The sequence below is a fragment of the Cherax quadricarinatus genome, chromosome 18 (assembly GCF_038502225.1).
Source record: "Cherax quadricarinatus isolate ZL_2023a chromosome 18, ASM3850222v1, whole genome shotgun sequence".
Taxonomy (NCBI): Eukaryota; Metazoa; Arthropoda; class Malacostraca; order Decapoda; family Parastacidae; genus Cherax; species Cherax quadricarinatus.
Genome location: NC_091309.1, coordinates 16,757,009 through 16,782,367, shown reverse-complemented (window position 1 = coordinate 16,782,367; position 25,359 = coordinate 16,757,009). Strand labels below are relative to the sequence as shown.

Sequence of the window (25,359 nt, the reverse complement as noted above, 5' to 3'; positions counted from 1 at the left end):
ACTTTGTGTTAAATTGGCCAAATTAACAATTTCCGATCACTTTAATTTGTAGTTGAAACAGTTGACTTGCTGATTTCTTGTGCTCAATCGATAGAATAGAAGTAATACTAGTGAAATAGCTAAGAATTTGGTTGACTGGAATAATGTAACTGGCCTAAAATGGGAGTCAAAGTCGGCAAAATCGCCGATTCGTAAATATCATTGACACATCAAAATTCACGAGAGCATAATTTCGTCAATTTTCCATCAAATTTCATACTTTTTGTTTTATTACCTTCACAAAAAGATTCTCTACCATTTCATAAGAAAAAATAACAAACTTTTTTTTTGAAAATTCTTGGACACTGGGGCACCACTTCAGATTTGGGCCTTGGACCCTCAAGGGGTTAAGATAAGAGCTCTTAGCCTGTGAAAATTTGTGGAAAAAAAACTCTCATCTGCATAATTATTTGTTGCATTAGTGTTAAATCATTGTTAACTTCTATTAGTGTTAAATATTAACCCCTTGATTGTCGCAGCCCCAAATCCTGAGGTGTCTCCTGGTATTGCAAAAATTAAAAAAAAAAAAAAATCTTTTGAAATGATAGAGAATCTTTTCCCGATGGTACAGACACCAAAAGAACAAAATTTGATGGAAAACTGACGGAATTACACTCTCATGAAGTTAGCGACCTCAGCGATATTTACGAATTGGTGATTTCGCCCACTTTGAGCCCTATTTTCAGCTAATTCCATTGTTCCAGCCGACCAAACTCATAGCTATTTCTTTAGAACTCCATTTTTTTCTATTGACTGAGTACAAGAAACTGCCCATTTACCGATTTCAACTATCAAATAACATGGTCAGAAATTTGCAATTTGGCCAATTTCACAAAAATTAAAAAATATGACAATTTCAAAATAGGGTCCAGAATGAACAATGCAGACATTCCTGGCTCTAAAATAACATTTTCTTTGTTCATCAGTCACGTCTCCAGGCCCCTCTGATATTACTCTTGCTTTCTATTTTGAATTTTTATTCAAACAAAAAATAGAAGATTTACTGCTATGCAGACTATTGCAATATTGTAATAATTGTATAAATAATGTCAACCCATTCATGACTGCATATCAGAATGGCTAGTTGGACATTTATTAGACAATGACATCATTTGTTTACTTTTGAACATCGGCAAAAATCAAACATTTCCCTTACTTTGAGCTCCATTTCCAGATTCTTTTTATAGTAAAACCAATCAAAATCACCTCTATTTCTATAATATGTTTTCCATTCTATCAAATGAGACCATGAAAATGAGAATACAACTGTAAATATTATACAAAAATAGACCTCAAAGTCGGCATTATGCACTGCGTGCTGCAGGATTTTTTTATATGGTGCACACTGACCACACAGACCCATTCTCTCACATGTGGGTATACCAGCTTTATCCTGCTTGATCTGAAGCCACTAGAATTTGTAAGTATATATACGTCAAAAACGGTGGCTCGTAAAACATATATATACGACCGAAACAGTCAGAGGGTTAACTGTATTGTTCTTTTCCACATAAGAGTATTTTCTTTTCATATCTTTCTCACATAATTCAACAAGCTTTATGAAGAACTTTTAAAAGCACTCATTTTTTTTTTTTGCTGCATATACTGTAATTACAAATGGTACCATACTGGCTTGATATTGTATAATGTTGAGCAAAACATCTGCCAGTTACTGACACCTTTAACTGATTCTTAAGAAGAGCTATGTTACTGATGCCAATGTCACTTACGAAGATCTACATTTTAAGCACAGCACCCTCCAATATGCTGTGAGTGGTAAATTTTGGTCTAGAAATGAGAGAATGGGTCTATATGGTATGTATATATAATATTCACCAGGACAGTGTCCTGGCATGGGTGAGTGTGCACAGTATAAAAAAAATCTCTGCCCCTTGCAGTACATGATGGGACAAGTAAACCCCTGACCTTTTGTTTGGTTTAAAATAGCGACTTTGAAATACACTTCTGGTTTTACTGGCTGTTACTTGGTATCAATGGATAGACTGGAAGACATAATACTGAAATAAAAGCAATTTTTCAGTCAGTTTCAGGCCAGGCAGTAGCTTGAAACAGGGCTCAAAGTAGCAGAAATATCTGATTTTTTATTATTTTCTTATTCCTCTATAAGTCTTGCACTCTCTTATCCTCCTTTTTCCATTATACAAAGGAAGTGTACTTGCTATCTGCTAATCTTCAGATGCCTTCCCTTTTTTCATACATATATATTAACCAGGTAAACAACCATAACTGCTCCAAAATTATATCACCATCTCTCAATTCCATCCATTCCAGTCGTTTCATCATTTTTAATTCTGCTATACCCACTGCCTTTTTCCACACACTCCTCTGGCTCTTCCCTACTTTAACCAGATGAAATAAAATCTATCACCTATGCACATCACATATTTTGGAATCCTTCAGCGTCAAAAAATTTTTTAATATGGGTTTCTGTACAAGCTGCAAACATAGCATTGGTTTTTAAGGTTATGTATACTGACAAAGAGAAAAGAAGTTAAGACTATTTGGGTTGTTTTAATCTGATGATTCCCTTCACGAGTTCAGTACTGATTAATTTTATTGCAAGTCCAGTACCGATCCAGTCCATGTTGGTGTATTTGATGTAAATATTCTTGTTCTGTCCAGAAGAGCTTCAGCTCATTGTATGGCATTGGTATCAGTATGGTAGTCATGTTCCATCTATTGTAGTTCTACCTCAATATATGGATCTTGATGTGAGTAGACTTCTTCCATCCAGTATAGCTCTATCCCACTGTAGAGTTTTTTTTTTTAACAAGTCAGCCATCTCCCACTAAGGCAGGGTGACCCAAAAAGAAGAAAAAAAAAAAAGAAAATACTTTCATCACCATTCAACATTTTCACCTCACTCATACATAATCACTGTCTTTGCAGAGGTGCCCAGATACAACAGTTTAGAAGCACATATAAAGATATATAACATATCCCTCCAAATTGCCAATATCTCAAATCCCTCCTTTAAAGTGCAGGCATTATACTTCCCATTTCCAGTATTCAAGTCCAGCTATATAAAAATCACTGGTTTCCCTAAATCCCTTCACCAAATATTACCCTACTCACACTCTACCAGTTCGTCAGGTTCCAAAAACCATTTGTCTCCATTCACTCCTATCTAACACGCTCATGCATGCTTGCTTAAAGATCAACCTCTTTTACCCCCTCCCTCCAACCTTTTCAAGGACGACCCCTACCCTGCCTTCCTTCCCTTACAGATTTATACGCTCTCCAAGTCATTCTACTTTAATCCATTCTCTCTAAATGACCAAACCACCTCAACAACCCCAGTTCAGCCTTCTGATTAATATTTTTATTAACTCCACACCTTCTCCTAATTTCCACACTCCAAATTCTCTGCATAATATTTACACCACACATTGCCCTTAGACAGGACATCTCCACTGCCTCCAGCCACCTCCTCGCTGCAGCATTTACAACTCAAGCCTCACGTCCATATAAGAGTGTTGGTACCAATATACTTTCATACATTCCCTTCTTTGCCTCCATGGATAACATTTTTGGTGTAAAAGTCTTGCTCCATCCAGTACAGGTGGCACCAGAGTAATTGTGATGCAGTAATAATGATCATGGTTAAAGAGACACAGAGTAAATGGAAGCCATTATTAAGATGACATTCCATCTATACGAGGCTCTGTTATGTACATAAAATATCAAAAAAGTGACTGGCCCAATAACTCATCGTGCCAGTCAACAGAAAACATATGGAACCCCTGATTAAGCGTAAGCTTTGTGTCACAGACATGTCCACTATCCCAAAATTCTTGAGTACCATTAAGCAGGTGTGGGAGGGTACTGACTCTTCTATCCTCCATATCTTAGCCTTATCAGTGCCTAGCAGATGTAAGGAGCGCAGCAAGAGGAAAGGTAATCCTACAAAATACTAGGTTAGGTGAGTAACCTATAAACATTTCAGTATTTTATGTTTAAAACAATAATTTATGGTGCATGTTCTCATTATCTGTGTGGTGAGTTTATGTGCTTGCATATATATATGATGTCTACTGCATATGGTGGTGAGAAGTGGTGAGGGTTAGGTGCTGGGCAAGGTTGAAGTCAGAAAAAGGTGAGAATTCTCATCTGGTGTAAGTAAGGTGATCTGTCAGGTAAGAGTGAAGTGAAGGGTTTGGTCAGATGCAGGTAAGGCCCATATCAATTGAAGTCAGGTAGTGTTGCATGTGGCCTGAGTCACAAGGACAGACCTTGGTAATTTGTGCTGTTTTGTGATGAGTTTGACTAATATGTACTTCTTTTTCTGATGGTGTTACAGACATGCATAGCTGATAATTCAAAACATAACTGCCTCTCTCTATTGCTTTTCTGGTACAACAGATGGTCTTGTTTGAAGTTCATGAGATGCTCATGTGTGTTTCTGTATACTATGTACACAGTGTGTGTGTCATCCTTTATACAGGAGGGCCCCACTGTACAGAGTTTGTTTCACAGCAATTCAGTAATGCAATGGTTTTCTATTATACTCATTCTTCATTTATTCAGACTTCCTACAATAAATATATTCACCACTCACTGTAAGCTAAGGATGAAAATATTTTAAGGTCTAACTCTATTGCTCACTTAATATATGATAGTGTAAACATGTTATCAGGCTTTTATATGTATCTGAAAGTGAAAAGGAGGTCATGTTTCACTTTACAGCGATTTTTCTTAACAGTAGTAGCCCGGAACCTAACCGGCTGTATAAGTGGGGCCCACCCGTACTGGCATACCTGTGTTCTTGTAGTAAGATATTCAAGTCCCTCAATGTTTATCCTGTTTGCACTAGACAAGCAACTGAGACAGGAAGTCATGTCTTGAATCAGCAGTTACACATTATTACCATCACACAGAATAGAGGAAAGTACAGTTTAGCTAAACCCATTGCTGAAACCATTCTCAAACAACACACAAAAAAAATTACCAGATTACCTTGTAATTTAAACCACAAGCAATAGTAACCTGATCTCCATTGCCATGAACCTTACACTCATCTGACTGACCCTTCACCTCACATACACCTGAGAGGTCGCCTCACCCACATTGGGATGGGACATATTACCCTCCTTTGATCTCAACCTCACCCAGCACCTGACCCCACCACTTCTCAGTACCACATACTGTATATATCTCACCTGTTTTGATATTTTATATACTGAACCTAGTAAAACCTCATGTAGTTGAAATATCATATTAATAAAGGTCTCCTTTTACTAAATGTGTCCTTTAAATCACTTGTCAGCTAAGCCATACTTCAGCCATAATAAATCATGATTCCATTACTAATTAATTTTTCTGCTTTCACCATGAAATCTTTAGAAATACAGCAACACTGACATTATTCAGATATCCCTATTTAGTACTGTGTTTGTTTGCAGTCATTTACATGTTTTATATAATTAAACATCAGTATACAAAAAGAGTGCTGCTAACAGTACTGTAAATGGTTTATGTAAGCAATGTACAAGAATGGTATACAATACCAACAAGATGAAATTAAGGCACATGTGAAACACATGTTGCACATGTGTCTTAATTTCATGTCAGCATTATACTGTACATGTCAAATGCTACTGAAAATCATTATCCACAGATCATGGTGTTTAATACTGTTTAAATTATGTCACTGTGCAGAAGAGGTTAATGGTATTTTTTTTCATTACAGTATTATATATGTAATACTGTATGTTCAAAGTTTCATTAGCCAAATATATTATCTGTATATATATGTACAATACAATATATTCACAGACACCTAATCCCACAAAGCACATTAAAAAGCTGATCACAAAGTTTTAGCAAAATTGTGTGTAGCTCCCACCAGCAATTATATTTGTATACACAGTTATGGTATTAAAGTCATAGCATAAAAATTACCTAATCCCCTAAACTCCAAAAGCAGGCTTACAATACATTATATATTTAAAAATTAACCCTAATGCCTGAAATCTGAAGAAAATTAGAGCATAAATGTTATTCCTGGACATCAGCATAATACCTTAACACCAAGATGCAAATTTTAGTCAGGTCCTACCATGTTAGAGGCTCAACACAAATTAAATTTATATTCTGCCAGTCTAAACATTATCTTAAAGTCTTAATTTAGGAATAAAATTTACATACAAAAAAATATGATGAGGATACATGATACATGGTTCTGATTATTGTGGAATAAACAACAAGATATGATTTTGAGATGACACATGGGTAATCAAGGAAGACATACCTGATCTCTTTATAGTAGTATATCTCACACTACAATTTTACAAAATAATCTTAGAAAAAAAAATGTATATCACCCTTATACAGCCTCTCTCTTCCCTCCATTCCATTCCTGCATGTCTCTCTATTTCACTATCTCTTCCTTATCCTGCAGTACTGCCGAGCCTTCCTATCTTTAATATACTATATACAATGTGTACTACAATTATGTCAAGTGTAAATTTATAGCAAGAGTAAGGGTGTGTGTATGTGTACTCTCCTATTACTGCTAACTTATTTGTGGTCGCAGGGGTCAAGACTCAGTTCTTAGCCCTGCCTCTCAACTTGCCACTTGCCAGATTCACTTCCTCTTAGCCTTTGGGCCTATCAAACGAGCTCTTAAAACCTCATTTCACTTCCCGACCACTCTGAGATTGAGGAAATACTTCCTAACATCCCTGTAGCTCACCTGTGACTAATTTCCAATGGCATCCCTGAGTTCCCATTTCTCACCTGTCAAACAGCCTATTCCTGTCTACCTTATCAATCCCTGTCTACCTTATCTAATGTCGTTACGTCTAATTCCATCAGCCTCTCCTCATAGATCATCCCCCTTAGTTAACCATGAAATATCTTTGAACTGAAGGTCAATGAAATTTTCAGGAACCAGCAACAGGCTCTCCATTATTTTAGCCCCAAGGTCTGGTTCATAAGTTTGTCACTTAATTTGCTTGGTGATAATTTTCAACTTTTTCAATTGCAAGTAAGAGGCATTATATATAAAGTACATAAATATATATATTTTTTTATTATAACAGTTTGCAGCAACTTATTTATTTTATCAAGTACCTAATTATCAAAAGTAATCCACTGTAGGTCGGGGAACCTACCAGGTAATATTAAATTAGTTGTTTTTCAGTCTGTGTGCATGCTTAGGTATGTACTCACCTAATGTTCATAGATATCAAGCTCCAGCTCCTGAGCCACATGTCACCAGCATCATTTGCTGACTTGAGCAATGCCCCATCTAACTCCACAAGTTCAGTTATATTTACAGTTGAAATCATGGATAGATTTTGCCTCCACTGTGTCCTCTCCATGTACATTCCACTTACTACCACTCTCATGCTGAACACTTATCTTTTATATCTTTTCATCATATGTGGGTGATTATTTTCTGTTTTATTTCTAGTTCTGTTTTTTCTTTCATTTAGTCATCTCTGCCCACCTTACCACTACCTCAGATTGTAATATCTAATGTGAGATGTCCCGTGTTGTTGAAAAAGATACTTATGTACGGTTCAGAACTGTAAGTGCCTTTTTCTACATCTTGCTGGTATCACCCTATCATTTTTCATGTCCCCTGCATTGTTTTGTTACTCCAGCACTGTGAAATATATTTATCTCAGTCTAACCTTATAATTTAACCTTCGTGACAGTGCTTCAACCAGTGAAAATTTAATTACTGAAGAGGATACTGGGATCACAGCTCATAGCTCTGCTCTCATAGCTACAAACAGCTTACTAAAAATACAAAATTACAGTGACATGTCTGGTGACAAATCTCTAAACGTTCTCAAATGTTATTACACACATTAATGTGAACTAACCTCACTTAAAACACATATACATATGTTTTTCCAAACACTTCATTTATTTTAACTTGACTTGAATGTGGCCATGGCAGAGAAGAGCAAAGATACTTGTATGACATAACACCTATCAGTTTTTAAAAATAGGCTTTTGTAACTTCCCTTTTTACTTTTTGTGTATATTATTATTATTATTATTATTATTATTATTATTATTATTATTATTATTATTATTATTATTATTATTAATTATTATTATTATTATTATTATTCATTTAGATAATGTTTAATTCTTCAGCTGACTCAAGAGTGATTCTGAATTAATGCACAAAAAATTTTATTTTACATTTAAAACTTTAAATTTTACACAATATTCACATTCATTTTCAATGTAAATAGAAATCATTTTACTTATGAAATTCTTTTATAACAATATAAGGCTTAATGTTCCCATGCTATATACGAGGTCCCTTCAATGGGCAGAGAAAAAACTTAAAATAAAGGAAAAGGTATATCTTATGGACAGGAAATGCTCATTTGCATTTCATATATTGTAATGTAGCACCTCCAGAATGAAAATAAACACATAAAAAACACTCGAATAACATACCCAGCAAGAATTGTTGTTTTGGCAACATCAACATTGTCTGATGGATAATGCCCAGTGAACTGGGCATACTGCTGCTCTTTCTGATGCTGTGGGCTAAGCTGATCAGCTGGAGCAACTGGAGGAGCTAGAAAAGATAAAAGGAAAAGAAGATATAGTGGTTAGCATATGTATTTATTCTTATAAATTCATGAACATAAGCATCATTTTTATATATTAAGATAACAGTATAAATCCTTCAGGTACTAGAAATTATTTTTTTTTTCACACTGTGAACTTCAGTGTTATATATACACACACATGCGTGCACACATGGACACACGTAGTGATCAGTGAAGAGGCAGGCCAGGAGCCGAGTCTCGACCCCTGCAACCACAATTAGGTGATTACAATTAGTTGAGTACATGCATGGCTTCCTCGTGACCTGGTCATGGACCGGGCCGCAGGGGCGTTGATCCTTGGAACACCCTCCAGGTAAGTTCCAAGGGAATTCAAACGCTCACAGTAGTTAGATGTTTGACTGAATATATGCAGGCAGTGAAAGTTCTCTGTATGTATACTAATAGCTCCCTCAAAGAGGGCCATTATTATACAGCAACATTCCAGCCTGGAGAAAACTAGTGCCCTAAAAAGCATCATCATAGGCTCACCATTGCTCGTCTTGACAGTTCTCTGTGCAACTCATAAATTATTTTTTAACTCACCTGCCATAGAATTGCTGATGAAAGATATATCCATCTTCTCATCCTTGGTGACATCAATGGGAAGAGAATCATCACCAAGGGACTTCATCTCATCCACGGTGAGGTAGCGGTAAGACTGGTCACCTAGCATTGTGTCATCACCTATGTTTTGCAAAAGACAGTAAATAATTATATAGAGCATTTACTGGCATTTTAGCCTGAACTGGATTACATCATGACATGGCTGAGCATATGTAATGGTGTAGGAAAGGAAGGAACAAGGAAGAATGGAAGGAAGGGGAGGAGGGAAAGGAGAGGGAGGGGAGAGGGTAATGAGAATGAGAGAGTTTCAGAGAATTAGAAACTATGAGAATGAGTGAGAGTGTATGGGAGTGAGAAATAATGGGAGTGAGAAATAATGGGAGTGAGATAGAGATTAAGAGAGTGTGAGATAGTATGATTGTATGAAAAAAATTAGAATATAAGAATGAAAAAACACTTCAGCAGGCCTTTCTAGCAGGTCTTTTTCAAATCCAATCCTCCTCAAGTGTCTGTAAGTGACTGTTAATAATAACAGTAAATAAAGAATATGAGCAAGAGTGGTGCAGGAGCAAAGCAAAGCTTGTGGTGTTCTATGTCTGATATTTAATTTTTTACTACAGTGGACCCTCGACCAACGATGGCATCGACTAACGATAAATTCCAGCAACGATGCGTTTTTGAGTAAAAATATTGGCTTGACCAACGATGATAAACTCAGGTAAGGACATTCGTCCCAAACGAGTCAGCCTGTCCATCCAGTTTGAGCACCTCAGCTGCCCTGCCTTCAGCTAGTGCCATTGTTTACAAGCCAGGGTGGACGGTTTCACGCATACAAGCGATATATTTTGTATTATTCCATTGTTTTTAGTGCTTGTAACTGCTAATTAAGCCACCTTGGGCCCAAAGAAAGCTTCTAGTGCCAGCCCTGTGTCAAAAAGGGTGAGAAATACTATCAAAATACTATCGTACCACAGTCAGCTGTTGCTACACCACCGTCAGCTGCCGCTGTACCACCGTCAGCTGCTGCTGTACCACCGTCAGCTGCTGCTGTACCACCATCAGCTGCTGCTGTTTCTGCACCACCATCAGCTGCTGCTGTACCACCGTCAGCTGCCGCTGTACCACCGTCAGCTGCCGCTGTACCACCGTCAGCTGCTGCTGTACCACCATCAGCTGCTGCTGTTTCTGCACCACCATCAGCTGCTGCTGTACCACCGTCAGCTGCTGCTGTACTACCATCAGCTGCTGTTGTACCACCATCAGTTGCTGCTGTACCACCATCAGCTGCTGCTGCACCACTGTCAGCTGCTGCTGTATCACTGTCAGCTGCTGCTGTACCACCGTCAGCTGCTGCTGTTGCTGTACCACCGTCAGCTGCTGCTGTACCACCATCAGTTGCTGCTGTACCACTGTCAGCTGCTGTTGCACCACCGTCAGCTGCTGCTGCACCACCGTCAGCTGCTGCTGCACCACCATCAGCTGCTGCTGTACCACGGTCAGCTGCTGCTGTTGCTGCGCCATGGTCAGCTGCTGCTGTTGCTGCACCACCATCAGCTGCTGCTGCACCACCATCAGCTGCTGCTGCACCACCATCAGCTGCTGCTGCACCACCATCAGCTGCTGCTGCTGTATCACCATCAGCTGCTGCTGTACCATCGTCAGCTGCTGCTGTTGCTGTACCACCGTCAGCTGCTGCTGTACCACCGTCAGCTGCTGCTGTACTACCATCAGCTGCTGTTATACCACCATCAGTTGCTGCTGTACCACCATCAGCTGCTGCTGTACCACCATCAGCTGCTGCTGTACCACTGTCAGCTGCTGCTGTACCACCGTCAGCCACTGCTGTACCACTGTCAGCTGCTGCTGTTGCTGCACCACCGTCAGCTGCTGCTGCACCACTGTCAGCTGTACTACTCGAAGATGTGGAGAGAGTGTTGTTGGTGTGGCTTAACGAGAAACAATTAACGAGAAACAATTAACCCCAGAGGGCTAGCCACCCAGGATAACCCAAGAAAGTCAGTGCATCATGAAGGACTGTCTAACTTATTTCCACTGGGGTCCTCAATCTTGTCCCCCAGGATGCGACCTACACCAGTCAACTAACACCCAGGTGAACAGGAAAAAATGCCTGGAACTAGTGCTCGTATTGGTGAATTTAAGGCCAGCAAAGGTTGGTTTGAGAGATTTAAGAATCGTAGTGGCATACACAGTGTGATAAGGCATGGTGAAGCTGAAAAATTCCAACCCCAACAAGTGTTTAATTGTGACAAAACACGCCTGTTCTGGAAGAAAATGTCAAACAGAACCTACATTACTCAGGGGGAAAAGGCACTCCCAGGATACACACCTATGAAAGACAGGCTAACTTTCTTGTTTTGTTGTAATGCTAGTGGGGATTGCAAAGTGAAGCCTTTACTCATGTATCACTCTGAAAATCCCAGAATGTTCAAGAAAAACAGTGTCTCATCACTCATCAATACTCTTCTATAAAGGTAAGTGTCATTTTAGTATTTATTTATGTATTTATTGTGCATTTCTCATTGTTTTCTTTGTAGGGAAATGCATATTTCATGTAAAAAATTTTTTTATTTTTTTAATACTTTTTGCTGTCTGAAACGGATTATGTAATTGGATTTCCATTATTTCTTATGGGGAAAATAAATTCAGCGAACGATAAATTCGGCTAAGGACAAGCTCTCTGGAATGGATTAAAATTGTTGGTCAAGGGTCCACTGTATTATATACTTAAGTTTCCAGTGCTTGTAACTATTATTACCTCCTTTTGAAACCCATTACATTATTAAAGGATAAAAAGACAGTGTGTGACTAGTTAACTGTTCAAATCAGATTAAAATATCGTTGTAAGTTTCATTCTCCCATGTGAGGGCTATCTGTGTACAATTCCATTATTTTACCACTATGTTACTACCTTTGGCTAATTATATTGTTTTAGTTTATTGTTATGGTCTTCTGTTCTCCTTGTTGATGGTGATAAGAAATTTTTTACAGCCCTGTATAATCTAATGTGGTTATTATGTCTCTTCTTTCCCTTGTATCAGCCAGTGAGATTATGATTATAATCATAACTACACGCTAAACCCGTAAGGGTCATCAGCCCGTGAGAGCATATCTAACTCTATTGGCCTTCATTTGTGCTCATAGTGTTTACCTTTGAAGCCATACTGAAGTAAATTAAAAAAAAAAAGTTCTAGCCTATCTACATGTTTATTAGATGTGGAACCCCACCACAGTGCACATAACAATTTTAATCTAACATGCTGGGAGCATTATTTTCTAGCATTTCCCTGTCCAACTATTTCAATATTACTTTAACCCCTTGACTGTTTTGGTCATATATATATGTCTTGCGAGCCAGTGTTTCGGACGTATATACATACTCAATAATTTTAGTGGCTTCAAATGGGTCTATGTGGTCAGTGTGCACAGTATAAAAAAAATCCTGCAGCACACAGTGCATAATGAGAAAAAAAAATCCATCTATGTTTTTGGTTTAAAACAGCGACTTTGCAGTGTGTTATCATATGCTATTTATGGTTGTATTCTAGCTTTCCTGGTCTCATTTTATAGAATGGAAGACATAGTACAGAAATTAACATGATTTTTATTAGTTTCACAATGAAAAGTACCTTGAAATTGAGCTCAAAGTAGCAGAAATGTTTGATTTCTGCCAAAGTTCAAAAGTAAATAAATCAAGCCATGCATCCAATACATGTCAACTGGTGAGTCTAATATTCTTTCACAAGTGTGCTGATATTATTTATACCATTTCTACACTAATGCAGTAGTCTGCATAACAGTAAATCTTCTATTTTTTGTGAGAATAAAAATTCAAAGTGGAAAGCAAAAGAAATGTAACAGAGGCCTGGGGACATGACTAATGAACAGAGGAAATGTTATTTTAGTGCCAGGAATGTCTGTCTTGTTTATTCTGGACCCTATTTGGAAATTGGCATCTTTTGAAATTTATGTGAAATTGGCAAAATTGCCAATTTCTGACCTCTTTATTGGATAGTTGAAATCGGTAAATGGGTGGTTTCTTGTACTCATTCAACAGAAAAAATGGAGTTCTAGCGAAATAGTTATGATTTTTGTTGACTGGTACATTGGAATTGGCCGAAAATAGGGCTCAAATCTGGTGAAATCGCCAATGCGTAAACATCGTCGAGACAGCTAACTTCGCAAGAGCCTAATTCCGTAAGTTTTCTATCAAATTTCATACTTTTGGTGTCATTATGATCGAGAATAGATTCTCTATCATTTCACAAGAAAAAAAATTTTTTTTTTTGTTTTGAAAAATTTTAGGAGAGGGCCTGTTGACCCTGAAAGGGTTAAAGCAAAAATTGCCTTAAAGTGGAATGCCATTTTTTCCACTTATAAGTGCATATACAGCCTCTCCTCACTCAATGACGGAGATAGGGACCTAAGACCCCATTGGTAAACGAATTCATCGCTAAACAAGGAGCATACTATAATGGTAGTGAATTTGTGTCAACCATCTTTAATATTGTTTTCATGTCACCTTTACACCATTTATAACATTTCTGGTATATTTTTAAATGTTTATACAGCAGTGTACTGTATATTGTAATAAACAGAATTGAGAAAATCAGCTCTAATATACATTATTTAGGTATAAATACTGGTCAGAGAGCCCATCATAAGTACGAGGCGTCGGTAAACGAGTATGTCACTAAGTGAGGAGAGGCTGTAAATACTAGACAAGTTTACACTAACTTATATTAAGTTAGCAATAGAATTAGGCATTAAAAACAATAAAAAAGTAAAATACACATATAGTACACTCATTACTTATCTTAAAATATTTGTAGTCTTAATGTAGGGCGAGATGAGTAGCATTTATCGTAAGAAATCAGATGTGGTAGGTATGGCAGCCAGCCAGGCTACCATACCTACCATAGTGGGAAAATTTATGGAATCAATAATTATCAACGCAATTCGTAGCCATCTTGATAGGCATAAATTGATAAATGAATCTCAACACGGTTTTACTAAAGGGCGTTCTTGTCTTACGAATTTACTAACTTTTTTCGCTAAGGTGTTTGAGGAGGCAGATCAAGGTAATGAATATGATATTGTGTATATGGACTTCAGTAAGGCTTTCGATAGAGTTCCACATCAGAGACTTTTGAGGAAACTTAAGGCACACGGAATAGGAGGAACAATTTTTTCCTGGGTAGAGGTGTGGTTGACAAATAGGCAGCAAAGAGTTTGCATAAATGGGGAGAAATCAGAATGGGGGCACGTCACAAGTGGTGTTCCTCAGGGGTCAGTGTTGGGCTCCTTGTTGTTCACAATTTACATAAACGATATAGATGAGGGAATAAATAGCGACACAAGCAAATTTGCTGATGACACCAAAATAGGCCATCCAATTCATTCTATTGAGGACATTAATGCACTCCAGGATGATTTGAATAGACTGATGCAGTAGTCAGAGAAGTGGCAGATGCAGTTTAATATGGACAAATATAAAGTGCTAAATGTTGGACAGGACAATAGCCATGCCACTTATAAACTGAATATTGTAGATCTTAATACTACTGATTGCAAAAAGGATTTAGGAGTTCTGGTTAGCAGTAATCTGAAACCAAGACAACAATGCATAAGTGTTTGCAATAAAGCTAACAGAATCCTTGGCTTCATATCAAGAAGTATAAATAATAGAAGTCCCCAGGTTGTTCAACTCTATATATCCTTGGTTAGGCCTCATTTAGATTATGCTGCACAGTTCTGGTTGCCATATTACAAAATGGATCCCATGTATCAGAAATCTTCCCTATGAAGATAGACTGAAGGCCCTGAATCTGTACTCTCTAGAAGGGCATAGAATTAGGGGGGATATGATTGAGGTGTATAAATGGAAAACAGGAATAAATAAAGGGGATGTAAATAGTGTGCTGAAAATATCCAGCCAGGACAGGACTCACAGCAATGGCTTCAAGCTGGAAAAGTTCAGATTCAGGAAGGATATAGGAAAGCACTGGTTTGGTAATAGAGTTGTGGATGAGTGGAACAGACTCCCGAGTACTGTCATAGACGCTAAGACGTTGTGTAGTTTTAAAAATAGGTTGGATAAATACATGAGTGGGTATGGGTGGGTGTGAGTTGGACCTGATTAGACTGGGCTACCAGGTCTGGTGCCATGCTCCTTTCTTAACCCTTTCGAATGAGTACAAGAAACCACCCATTTACAGATTTCAACTATCCAATACAGTGGTCAGAATTTAGCATTTTGCCAATTTCACACAAATTTCAAAAGATGCCAATTTCCAAATAGGGTCCAGAATAAACAAGAAAGATATTCCTGGCACTAAAATAACATTTCCTCTGTTCATTAGTCACATCCCCACGCCCCCTCTTACATTTCTTTTGCTTTCCACTTCGAACTTTTATTCTCACAAAAAATAGAAGATTTACTGTTATGCAGACTACTGTATTAGTGTAGAAATGGTATAAATAATATCGGCACACTTGTGAAAGAATATTAGATTCACCAGTTGATGTGTATTGGACTCGTGGCATGATTTGTTTACTTTTCAACTTTGGCAAATATCGAACATTTCTGCTACTTTGAGCTCAATTTCAAGGTACTTTTCATTGTGAAACCAATCAAAATCATCTCAATTTCTGTAATATGTTTTCCATTCTATAAAATAAGACCAGGAAAACTAGAATACAACCATAAATACCATACAAAAATACAGTGCAAAGTCGCTGTTTTAAACCAAAAACACGGTCAAAGTATTTTTTTCTCATTACGCACTGTGTGCTGCAGGATTTTTTATACTGCGCACACTGACCACATAGACCCATTCTTTCATATGTAGGCCTACCAGCTTTCTCTTGCTAGATTTGAGGGCACTAGAATTTACGTGCCATGGCACGTAAGTCGTACTAGTACGGCCGAAACCCCGAAAGGGTTAAGAAAGGAGCATGGCACCAGACCTGGTAGCCCAGTCTAATCAGGTCCAACTCACACCCACCCACACCCACTCATGTATTTATCTAACCTATTTTTAAAACTACACAATGTTTTAGCCTGAATAACTGTACTCGGGAGTTTGTTCCACTCATCCACAACTCTATTACCAAACCAGTGCTTTCCTATATCCTTCCTGAATCTGAATTTTTCCAACTTGAAACCATTGTTGCAAGTCCTGTCTTGGCTGGAAATTTTCAGCACGCTATTTACATCCCCTTTATTTATTCCTGTTTTCCATTTATACACCTCGATCATATCCCCCCTAATTCTACGCCTTTCGAGAAAGTGCAGATTCAGGGCCCTCAGTCTATCCTCATATGGAAGATTTCTGTTACATGAGATCACCTTTGTCATCCTCCCTGTACTTTTTCAAGAGCATTTATATCCATTCTGTAATACGGTGACCAGAACTGAGCAGCATAGTCTAAATGAGGCCTAACCAAGGATATATAGAGTTGAAGAACAACCTGAGGACTTCTATTATTTATACTTCTAGATATGAAGCCAAGAATTCTGTTAACTTTATTGCGAACACTAATGCACTGTTGTCTTGGTTTTAGATTACTGCTAACCAGAACTCCTAAATCCTTTTCGCAATCAGTAGTATTAAGATCTACATTATTTAGTTTATATGTGGCATGGTTATTTAACTGTCCATCGTTTAGAACTTTGCATTTGTCAATATTAAACTACATCTACCACTTCTCCGACCATTGCATCAGTCTATTCAAATCATCCTGGAGTGCTCTAGTGTCCTCATTAGAATGAATTGGACTGCCTATTTTGGTGTCATCAGCAAATTTGCTTATGTCGCTATTTATTCCCTCATCTATGTTGTTTATGTAAATTGTGAACAACAACTGACCCAACACTGATCCCTGAGGAACACTGCTCGTGACGTGCCCCCATTCTGATTTCTCCCCATTTATGCAAACTCTCTGCTGCCTATTTGTCAGCCATGCCTCTACCCAGGAAAAAATTTCTCCTCCTATTCCATGTGCCTTAAGTTTCCTCAATAGCCTCTGATGTGGAACTCTATCGAAAGTCTTACTGAAGTCCATATACACAATATCATATTCATTACCATGATCTACCTCCTCAAACACCTTAGTGAAAAAAGTTAGTAAATTTGTAAGACAAGAACGCCCCTTTGTAAAACCGTGTTGAGATTCATTAATCAATCTGTGCCTATCAAAATGGCTACGAATTGCTTCGGCAATTATTGATTCCATAAATTTTCCCACTATGGAGGTAAGGCTTATTGGTCTATAGTTCAAAGCCCAAGACCTGTCACCTGCCTTGTAAATAGGTATTACATTTGCCATTTCCCACTTATCAGGCACTATGCTAGTTTGTAGTGATATGTTAAAAAGATTAGGCAAAGGTATGCTAAGTTCCTCTTTGCATTCCTTTAACACCCTTGCAAACAGTTCATCAGGGCCTGGGGATCTGAGGACCATGTCACTAGGAATTATTTTATTATTTTCACTAATTACTGGAACATCGTGTTTCTGCTGGCACGTGTATAAACAAATTGGGTATCCACAAAGCCGACAAAAGTGCCTCCTGGACTTCAAGCACTTGACACTGCTATCCCTCCCTCCCTCACTTTTTCAACTTTATTTTTTGATAATAAATGCATGGAAAAAGGGAAGAAATTACAAGTGATCTAGCACTGATCAGAGCTTAGTGCTGGCCTTGCCTCATCACTCTAACACACATTACACTGCAATTATGGATTTAGAAAAGGCATATGATAGAGTGGATAGGGGAGCAATGTGGCAGATGTTGCAAGTATATGGAATAGGTGGTAAGTTACTAAATGCTGTAAAGAGTTTTTATGAGGATAGTGAGGCTCAGGTTAGGGTGTGTAGAAGAGAGGGAGACTACTTCCCAGTAAAAGTAGGTCTTAGACAGGGATGTGTAAGGTCACCATGGTTGTTTAATATATTTATAGATGGGGTTGTAAAAGAAGTAAATGCTAGGGTGTTTCGGAGAGGGGTGGGATTAAATTATGGGGAATCAAATAAAAATAGGGAATTGACACAGTTACTTTTTGCTGATGATACTGTGCTTATGGGAGATTCTAAAGAAAAATTGCAAAGGTTAGTAGACGAGTTTGGGAGTGTGTGTAAAGGTAGAAAGTTGAAAGTGAACATAGAAAAGAGTAAGGTGATGAGGGTATCAAATGATTTAGATAAAGAAAAACTGGATATCAAATTGGAGAGGAGGAGTATGGAAGAAGTGAATGTTTTCAGATATTTGGGAGTTGACGTGTCGGTGGATGGATTTATGAAGGATGAGGTTAATCATAGAATTGATGAAGGAAAAAAAGTGAGCGGTGCGTTGAGGTACATGTGGAGACAAAAAACGTTATCTATGGAGGCAAAGAAGGGAATGTATGAAAGTATAGTAGTGCCAACACTCTTATATGGGCGTGAAGCTTGGGTTGTAAATGCTGCAGCGAGGAGGCGGTTGGAGGCAGTGGAGATGTCCTGTCTAAGGGCAATGTGTGGTGTGATTATTATGCAGAAATTTCGGAGTGTGTAAATTAGGAGAAGGTGTGGAGTTAATGAAAGTATTAGTCAGAGGGCTGAAGAGGGGTTGTTGAGGTGGTTTGGTCATTTAGAGAGAATGGATCAAAGTAGAATGACATGGAGAGTGTATAAATCTGTAGGGAAAGGAAGGCGGGGTAGGGGTCATCCTTGAAATGGTTGGAGGGAGGGGGTAAAGGAGGTGTTGTGGGTGAGGGGCTTGGACTTCCAGCAAGCATGCGTGAGCATGTTAGAGAGGAGTGAATGGAGACGAATGGTATTTGGGACCTGACGAGCTGTTGGAGTGTGAGCAGGGTAATATTTAGTGAAGGGATTCAGGGAAACTGGTTATTTTTATATAGCCGGACTTGAGTCCTCGAAATGGGAAGTACAGTGCCTGCACTTTAAAGGAGGGGTTTGGGATATTGGCAGTTTGGAGGGATATGTTGTGTATCTTTATATGTATATGCTTCTAAACTGTTGTATTCTGAGCACCTCTGCAAAAACAGTGATTATGTGTGAGTGAGGTGAAAGTGTTGAATGATGATGAAAATATTTTCTTTTTGGGGATTTTCTTTCTTTTTTGGGTCACCCTGCCTCGGTGGGAGACGGCCGACTTGTTGAAAAAAAAAAAAATACGTGTACTCGCTATATATACTGATGAACATAAAAATAAAAGCTAAACATGCAGAAACTCACCACACTTATATCGAACAAACTTGTACCAAAGATAAATGCACTGATAAAGCTTCTATATCTTCCTTCCATATCTCTCACTCTAACACATTGTTACTGTAGTGTGTAGGTTTAGGACTAGGCTCTCAAGTATCTTCCATGTAAATATTATCCTGTCACTCCAGAGAGTACATAAGGCATACATTATGATGTATTTTGAGTTTTCTTCCTACTGCAGTCCAGCCCTAGGCCAAGCTGGGCCAGGTATATAAGGCCACTGATTGCTTGTACTATATCAAGCTATCAGCATCAATAGCACTGGACTTCTGTGCCAACCTTCAACGGGTGTGGACTTCTCTCTCACCTGTGCATCAGTGGCAGATTTCCCCATTGTCTCTCTGGAATGCTTGCCCTCATCTATTTTGCCTGCCAAGCACATTACAGGAGGGTCACCTGTCATCAGCTTACTTTTAGCCAGCTCCATTTTTCCACTGCAATAGTTCTCTAACAGTTTTGGTGGGAAGCCAGTTACGGAATTCAGGATGGGGTGTGGGCATCTCACTCTCTTGGGGCTTGGCAAGGGGGTCCACCTAATCTAACTGGGAACTTCTAGTTCCTGTTTTCATTTACAAAGGGACTCCTGTTCCCTTTTCTTTCACTGCCCAGCTGTAGGTAACACATACTCTCTGTATATCTTATATCCAGGCTCAATATGATGTAAGCTGTTAGTGACCCTGATAAACTCAACAACAAGATCAACAGCATTATGACAAATTCAAGCAATCTAATTGATGATCTATGGTGCATCTCTTGGTGTATATAATACTAATTCAGAACAGGTGCTCCCATAGCAAATCCAGAAAAAAATCATTGGTAATACAGGATATGCTTACTTTCTGATGGACTCAATACCTTCAGTTTCATTCCTGTGCTTTTTTTTTTTTAAATAGCTTTCTATGATTTGTATACAACTTGATTTAATAGTTTTTGATATGCATATATTTATTTAAAATGTTTTAGTACCAGTGTGTCTTTTTTTTTATCTTGTATGATACAGTGAAGTGATTTTGTGAATTCAACTTAAAAATTACTCAAGAATCTTACTTTTTTATATTACTTTAGATGCAATATGTATTACAGTATAATACTTCACATGAACCAAATATTTATATATTATTGTGATCACCAAAATTTTGCTTCCTTATATTTTTGGCAAAACATTTACTATTTTGTCAACACAATATCTTTATGTAAATAGACCTTTCAAGTAGCACAGTGAACAAATTATTTAACTCTCCACAGTGTAGCTTTCTAACACTGTAAATGCTGGTTCTCACTTGCAGGCTCAGAAACACACTACATAAACCAATACTACACCTGATAGTCTGATAAGCATAATCTCAATGCCCTTATCTCCATTCAAACAATAGGCTTCCAATTAACACATGGCAGATACATTATTTTCATTAAAGTCGTCAATATGGCTAAGGCACTGAGTCCTTTATTTCTATTACTGAAAATTTAATACTGAATATATTTCCTTATAAATACACATACTATATCACAAAGTTTCTATGATTTTTCTTGAATACAATTTATCTAATGAAAACTAATGACTCGCCATGAAACATCCAATCTTTAAACTGCATAAAGATAATACACAATGGTATCACAACCCTGCTATCAAATTATGATTAAAATACAATCTAAATTATTTATCAAAAGAAAAAATAATTACTTTTACAGGATTAACAAGATTTTTTCTTACCAAAACAATATAATTGTTTAGTTTCAGCCATTATGTTTACAATCTATCATACTGTGTGAAAGTGATCAGTCTTCACCTTCCAGTACAGTTCTTTAAAAATACATTGGAATTAAATTGCCTCCTTTATAAATTTATGTATTTGCTCTTACAGAAATCATCCTTCTTTTGAACCTCCCCAATGCAATGCATCCTCAAATCCTATGACTTTTTTATATTTATACTGAAATTAAAGAATGGTGTTTACTTCCACTATCACCTCTATCTGATTATTACCCTGAAGTTGTAATAGTTCCTTCTTTGATTTGTTTTGGCTTTTATAGTTCCCATATACATTTCCTAATTATGTTTTCACCCATTTTGTGTAGTGTTGTGAGTTTTAGCACCCACAGCTTGTCCTTATAGCTCAAGGTGTTTATGTCTTGTCCAAACCTGGAGGCAACTCTTCTGGAATTTTCTTGGTTTTTGTTTTAAAAGATCCAAGGGTTGTTGTAACCCTTTATTTGCATGTGATGTTGTTGGGTAAACAACATCAAGTGCAAATTGCAGAGCAGACTAACTTTTCTTTAAAGGTTTAAGATGTACGTATTTTACATATTTTCCTTAATAATACTTTTATTAATTGATTAATTCACACCTTAAAACTAAAGAGGATTGATTTCTATTATTTACAATTAAAAAAGGCACATTATCTAAGGCAAATCATGGGGTAAATATCCTCCTCTAAACTATGGGTTTCTATGGAAAAATAGATTCTGAGAACCAAACATTTAAATTACAAACTCTAGAATGTTACTTGTTCTTTACGTGGGGGATCCCAGTAATTAAATAACATGCAAAAACAAATTAAAGCGCACAGTAGAAAGTAAATGAGATTTTTGAATCACCAGTCATAGGAGGAGGAGGAGGAGTTGGAGGACAATAACTCCGTGCTTTCTTGATGCTCCTCTCATAAAAGATATTTATATCCTAACCTCAATTCTGAGTTTACAGAAAGATGAACAATAGAGAATCAAGATGACTTGATTCACTATTATTCACACCACAAACAAAAGAGAAATAATTTTAGGCTTTTTCCTATATGCTCTTATAATTTGCTGCAGTGAGTTTCAACCAGAAAAAGAAATTTACATAGAAAATACTTTCTCTGCCTAAAAATTTCCTCAATATATTATCTAATCCTGAAAAAACAACATTTTAAGTATACCCTCCAGCTTCAATGAGATAACACTGATCACTAGCTGGTCCATTCTACTAGATCCATGACATCAGTTATTACCCTTCTTCTCATAAAAAAAAAAAATTATGCTGCAGTACTCTATCAAAACCATGAAAGAATTCAACAAAATGTCCCACACTAATAAGAACAGAAGCACAGTTGGAGTCTACAGCATCCCATGTGAAAGATGAGACCATTTCAATGTAGGTAAAACAACCAGTGCTTTCAACACTGACTAAAAGAAACACAAGTATGCATACAGGATTGATGACACATACATTGCATATGACACATCACAGCACACACTCCCACATTATGAACTGGAATCAGCATATCTTATTTGCTGATAAAATGATAAGTCCAGGTACAGGTGCATCAAGATTGCTACTATACACCTCATAACACCATCAAGAAAAATAAAAAATGCACACTTTATCAAAACCAAATATACACATCATCTTTGATCAACATAAAAAAAAAATGCCATTACTTGACTCCCAATTCCAGATTTAACCCACCTTAACCCTTGGATCTAAACCTCATCTTCACTTGACCCTCTATGCTTCACATGCTGCTGACTTTGTGTATTCCTTCTACTTGATACAACCCTAGTAGATGAAACAGTGAAAATAGAAAGTTCTCTGCTATATGTATCTTTCTGCAACCATTTGTCAGCTTATGACCATTATTTCACATAGTATTTTACAAGCTATTCAACATGTGATACCATATTTTATTACAATATCTGTCCTCCTATAAATAAATATACAAGGTATGATGTAGCATGTAATGAAAGTAGTTTGTTAGATTATGTATTGGTGGATAAAAGGTTGATGGGTAGGCTCCAAGATGTACATGTTTATAGAGGGGCAACTGATATATCGGATCATTATTTAGTTGTAGCTACGGTTAGAGTAAGAGGTAGATGGGAAAAGAGGAAGGTGGCAACAACAACTAAGAGGGAGGTGAAAGTGTATAAACTAAGGGAGGAGGAAGTTCGGGTGAGACATAAGCGACTATTGGCAGAAAGGTGGGCTAGTGCAAAGATGAGTAGTGGGGGGGTTGAAGAGGGTTGGAATAGTTTTAAAAATGCAGTATTAGAATGTGGGGCAGAAGTTTGTGGTTATAGGAAGATGGGGGCAGGAGGAAAGAGGAGTGATTGGTGGAATGATGAAGTAAAGGGTGTGATAAAAGAGAAAAAGGTAGCTTATAAGAGGTTTTTACAAAGCAGAAGTGTTATAAGAAGAGCAGAGTATATGGAGAGTAAAAGAAAGGTGAAGAGAGTGGTGAGAGAGTGCAAAAGGAGAGCAGATGATAGAGTGGGAGAGGCACTGTCAAGAAATTTTAATGAAAATGAGAAAAAATTTTGGAGTGAGTTAAACAAGTTAAGAAAGCCTAGGGAAAGTATGGATTTGTCAGTTAAAAACAGAGTAGGGGAGTTAGTAGATGGGGAGATGGAGGTATTAGGTAGATGGCGAGAATATTTTGAGGAACTTTTAAATGTTAAGGAAGAAAGGGAGGCGGTAATTTCATGCACTGGTCAGGGAGGTATACCATCTTTTAGGAGTGAAGAAGAGCTGAATGTAAGTGTGGGGGAGGTATGAGAGGCATTACATAGAATGAAAGGGGGTAAAGCAGTTGGAACTGATGGGATCATGACAGAAATGTTAAAAGCAGGGGGGAATATAGTGTTGGAGTGGTTAGTACTTTTGTTTAATAAATGTATGAAAGAGAGGAAGGTACCTAGGGATTGGCGGAGAGCATGTATAGTCCCTTTATATAAAGGGAAAGGGGACAAAAGAGATTGTAAAAATTATAGAGGAATAAGTTTACTGAGTATACCAGGAAAAGTATACGGTAGGGTTATAATTGAAAGAATTAGAGACAAGACAGAATGTAGGATTGCAGATGAGCAAGGAGGTTTCAGAGTGGGTAGGGGATGTGTAGATCAAGTGTTTACATTGAAGCATATATGTGAACAGTATTTAGATAAAGGTAGGGAAGTTTTTATTGCATTTATGGATTTAGAAAAGGCATATGATAGGGTGGATAGGGAAGCATTGTGGAAGATGATGCAAGTATATGGAATAGGTGGTAAGTTACTAAATGCTGTAAAGAGTTTTTATGAGGATAGTGAGGCTCAGGTTAGGGTGTGTAGAAGAGAGGGAGACTACTTCCCGGTAAAAGTAGGTCTTAGACAGGGATGTGTAATGTCACCATGGTTGTTTAATATACAGTGTATTTATAGATGGGGTTGTAAAAGAAGTAAATGCTAGGGTGTTTCGGAGAGGGGTGGGATTAAATTATGGGGAATCAGATTCAGAATGGGAATTGACACAGTTACTTTTTGTTGATGATACTGTGCTTATGGGAGATTCTAAAGAAAAATTGCAAAGGTTAGTGGATGAGTTTGGGAATGTGTGTAAAGGTAGAAAGTTGAAAGTGAACATAGAAAAGAGTAAGGTGATGAGGGTATCAAATGATTTAGATAAAGAAAAATTGGATATCAAATTGGGGAGGAGGAGTATGGAATAAGTGAATGTTTTCAGATATTTGGGAGTTGACGTGTCGGCAGATGGATTTATGAAGGATGAGGTTAATCATAGAATTGATGAGGGAAAAAAGGTGAGTGGTGCGTTGAGGTATACGTGGAGTCAAAAAATGTTATCTATGGAGGCAAAGAAGGGAATGTATGAAAGTATAGTAGTACCAACACTCTTATATGGGTGTGAAGCTTGGGTGGTAAATGCAGCAGCGAGGAGACGGTTGGAGGCAGTGGAGATGTCCTGTCTAAGGGCAATGTGTGGTGTAAATATTATGCAGAAAATTCGGAGTGTGGAAATTAGGAAAAGGTGTGGAGTTAATAAAAGTATTTTAGTCAGAGGGCAGAAGAGGGATTGTTGAGGTGGTTTGGTCATTTAGAGAGAATGGAT

The 25,359-nt window shown here is 37.6% G+C and overlaps 1 protein-coding gene across 21 annotated transcripts in view; it reads right to left on the bottom strand.

The window, feature by feature from the left end:
- Positions 1-25,359, bottom strand: part of LOC128689421 (ankyrin-2) — a 989,227-nt gene that overhangs the window by 279,153 nt on the left and 684,715 nt on the right. For all 21 annotated transcript variants that reach the window (XM_070086289.1, XM_070086299.1, XM_070086296.1 and 18 more), the window contains 2 exons: positions 9,189-9,329; positions 8,488-8,611 (listed from right to left, as the gene is read on the bottom strand). In XM_070086289.1, coding sequence (XP_069942390.1) covers positions 8,488-8,611; positions 9,189-9,329 — 265 coding nt within the window. The remainder of the gene's footprint in view (positions 1-8,487; positions 8,612-9,188; positions 9,330-25,359) is intronic.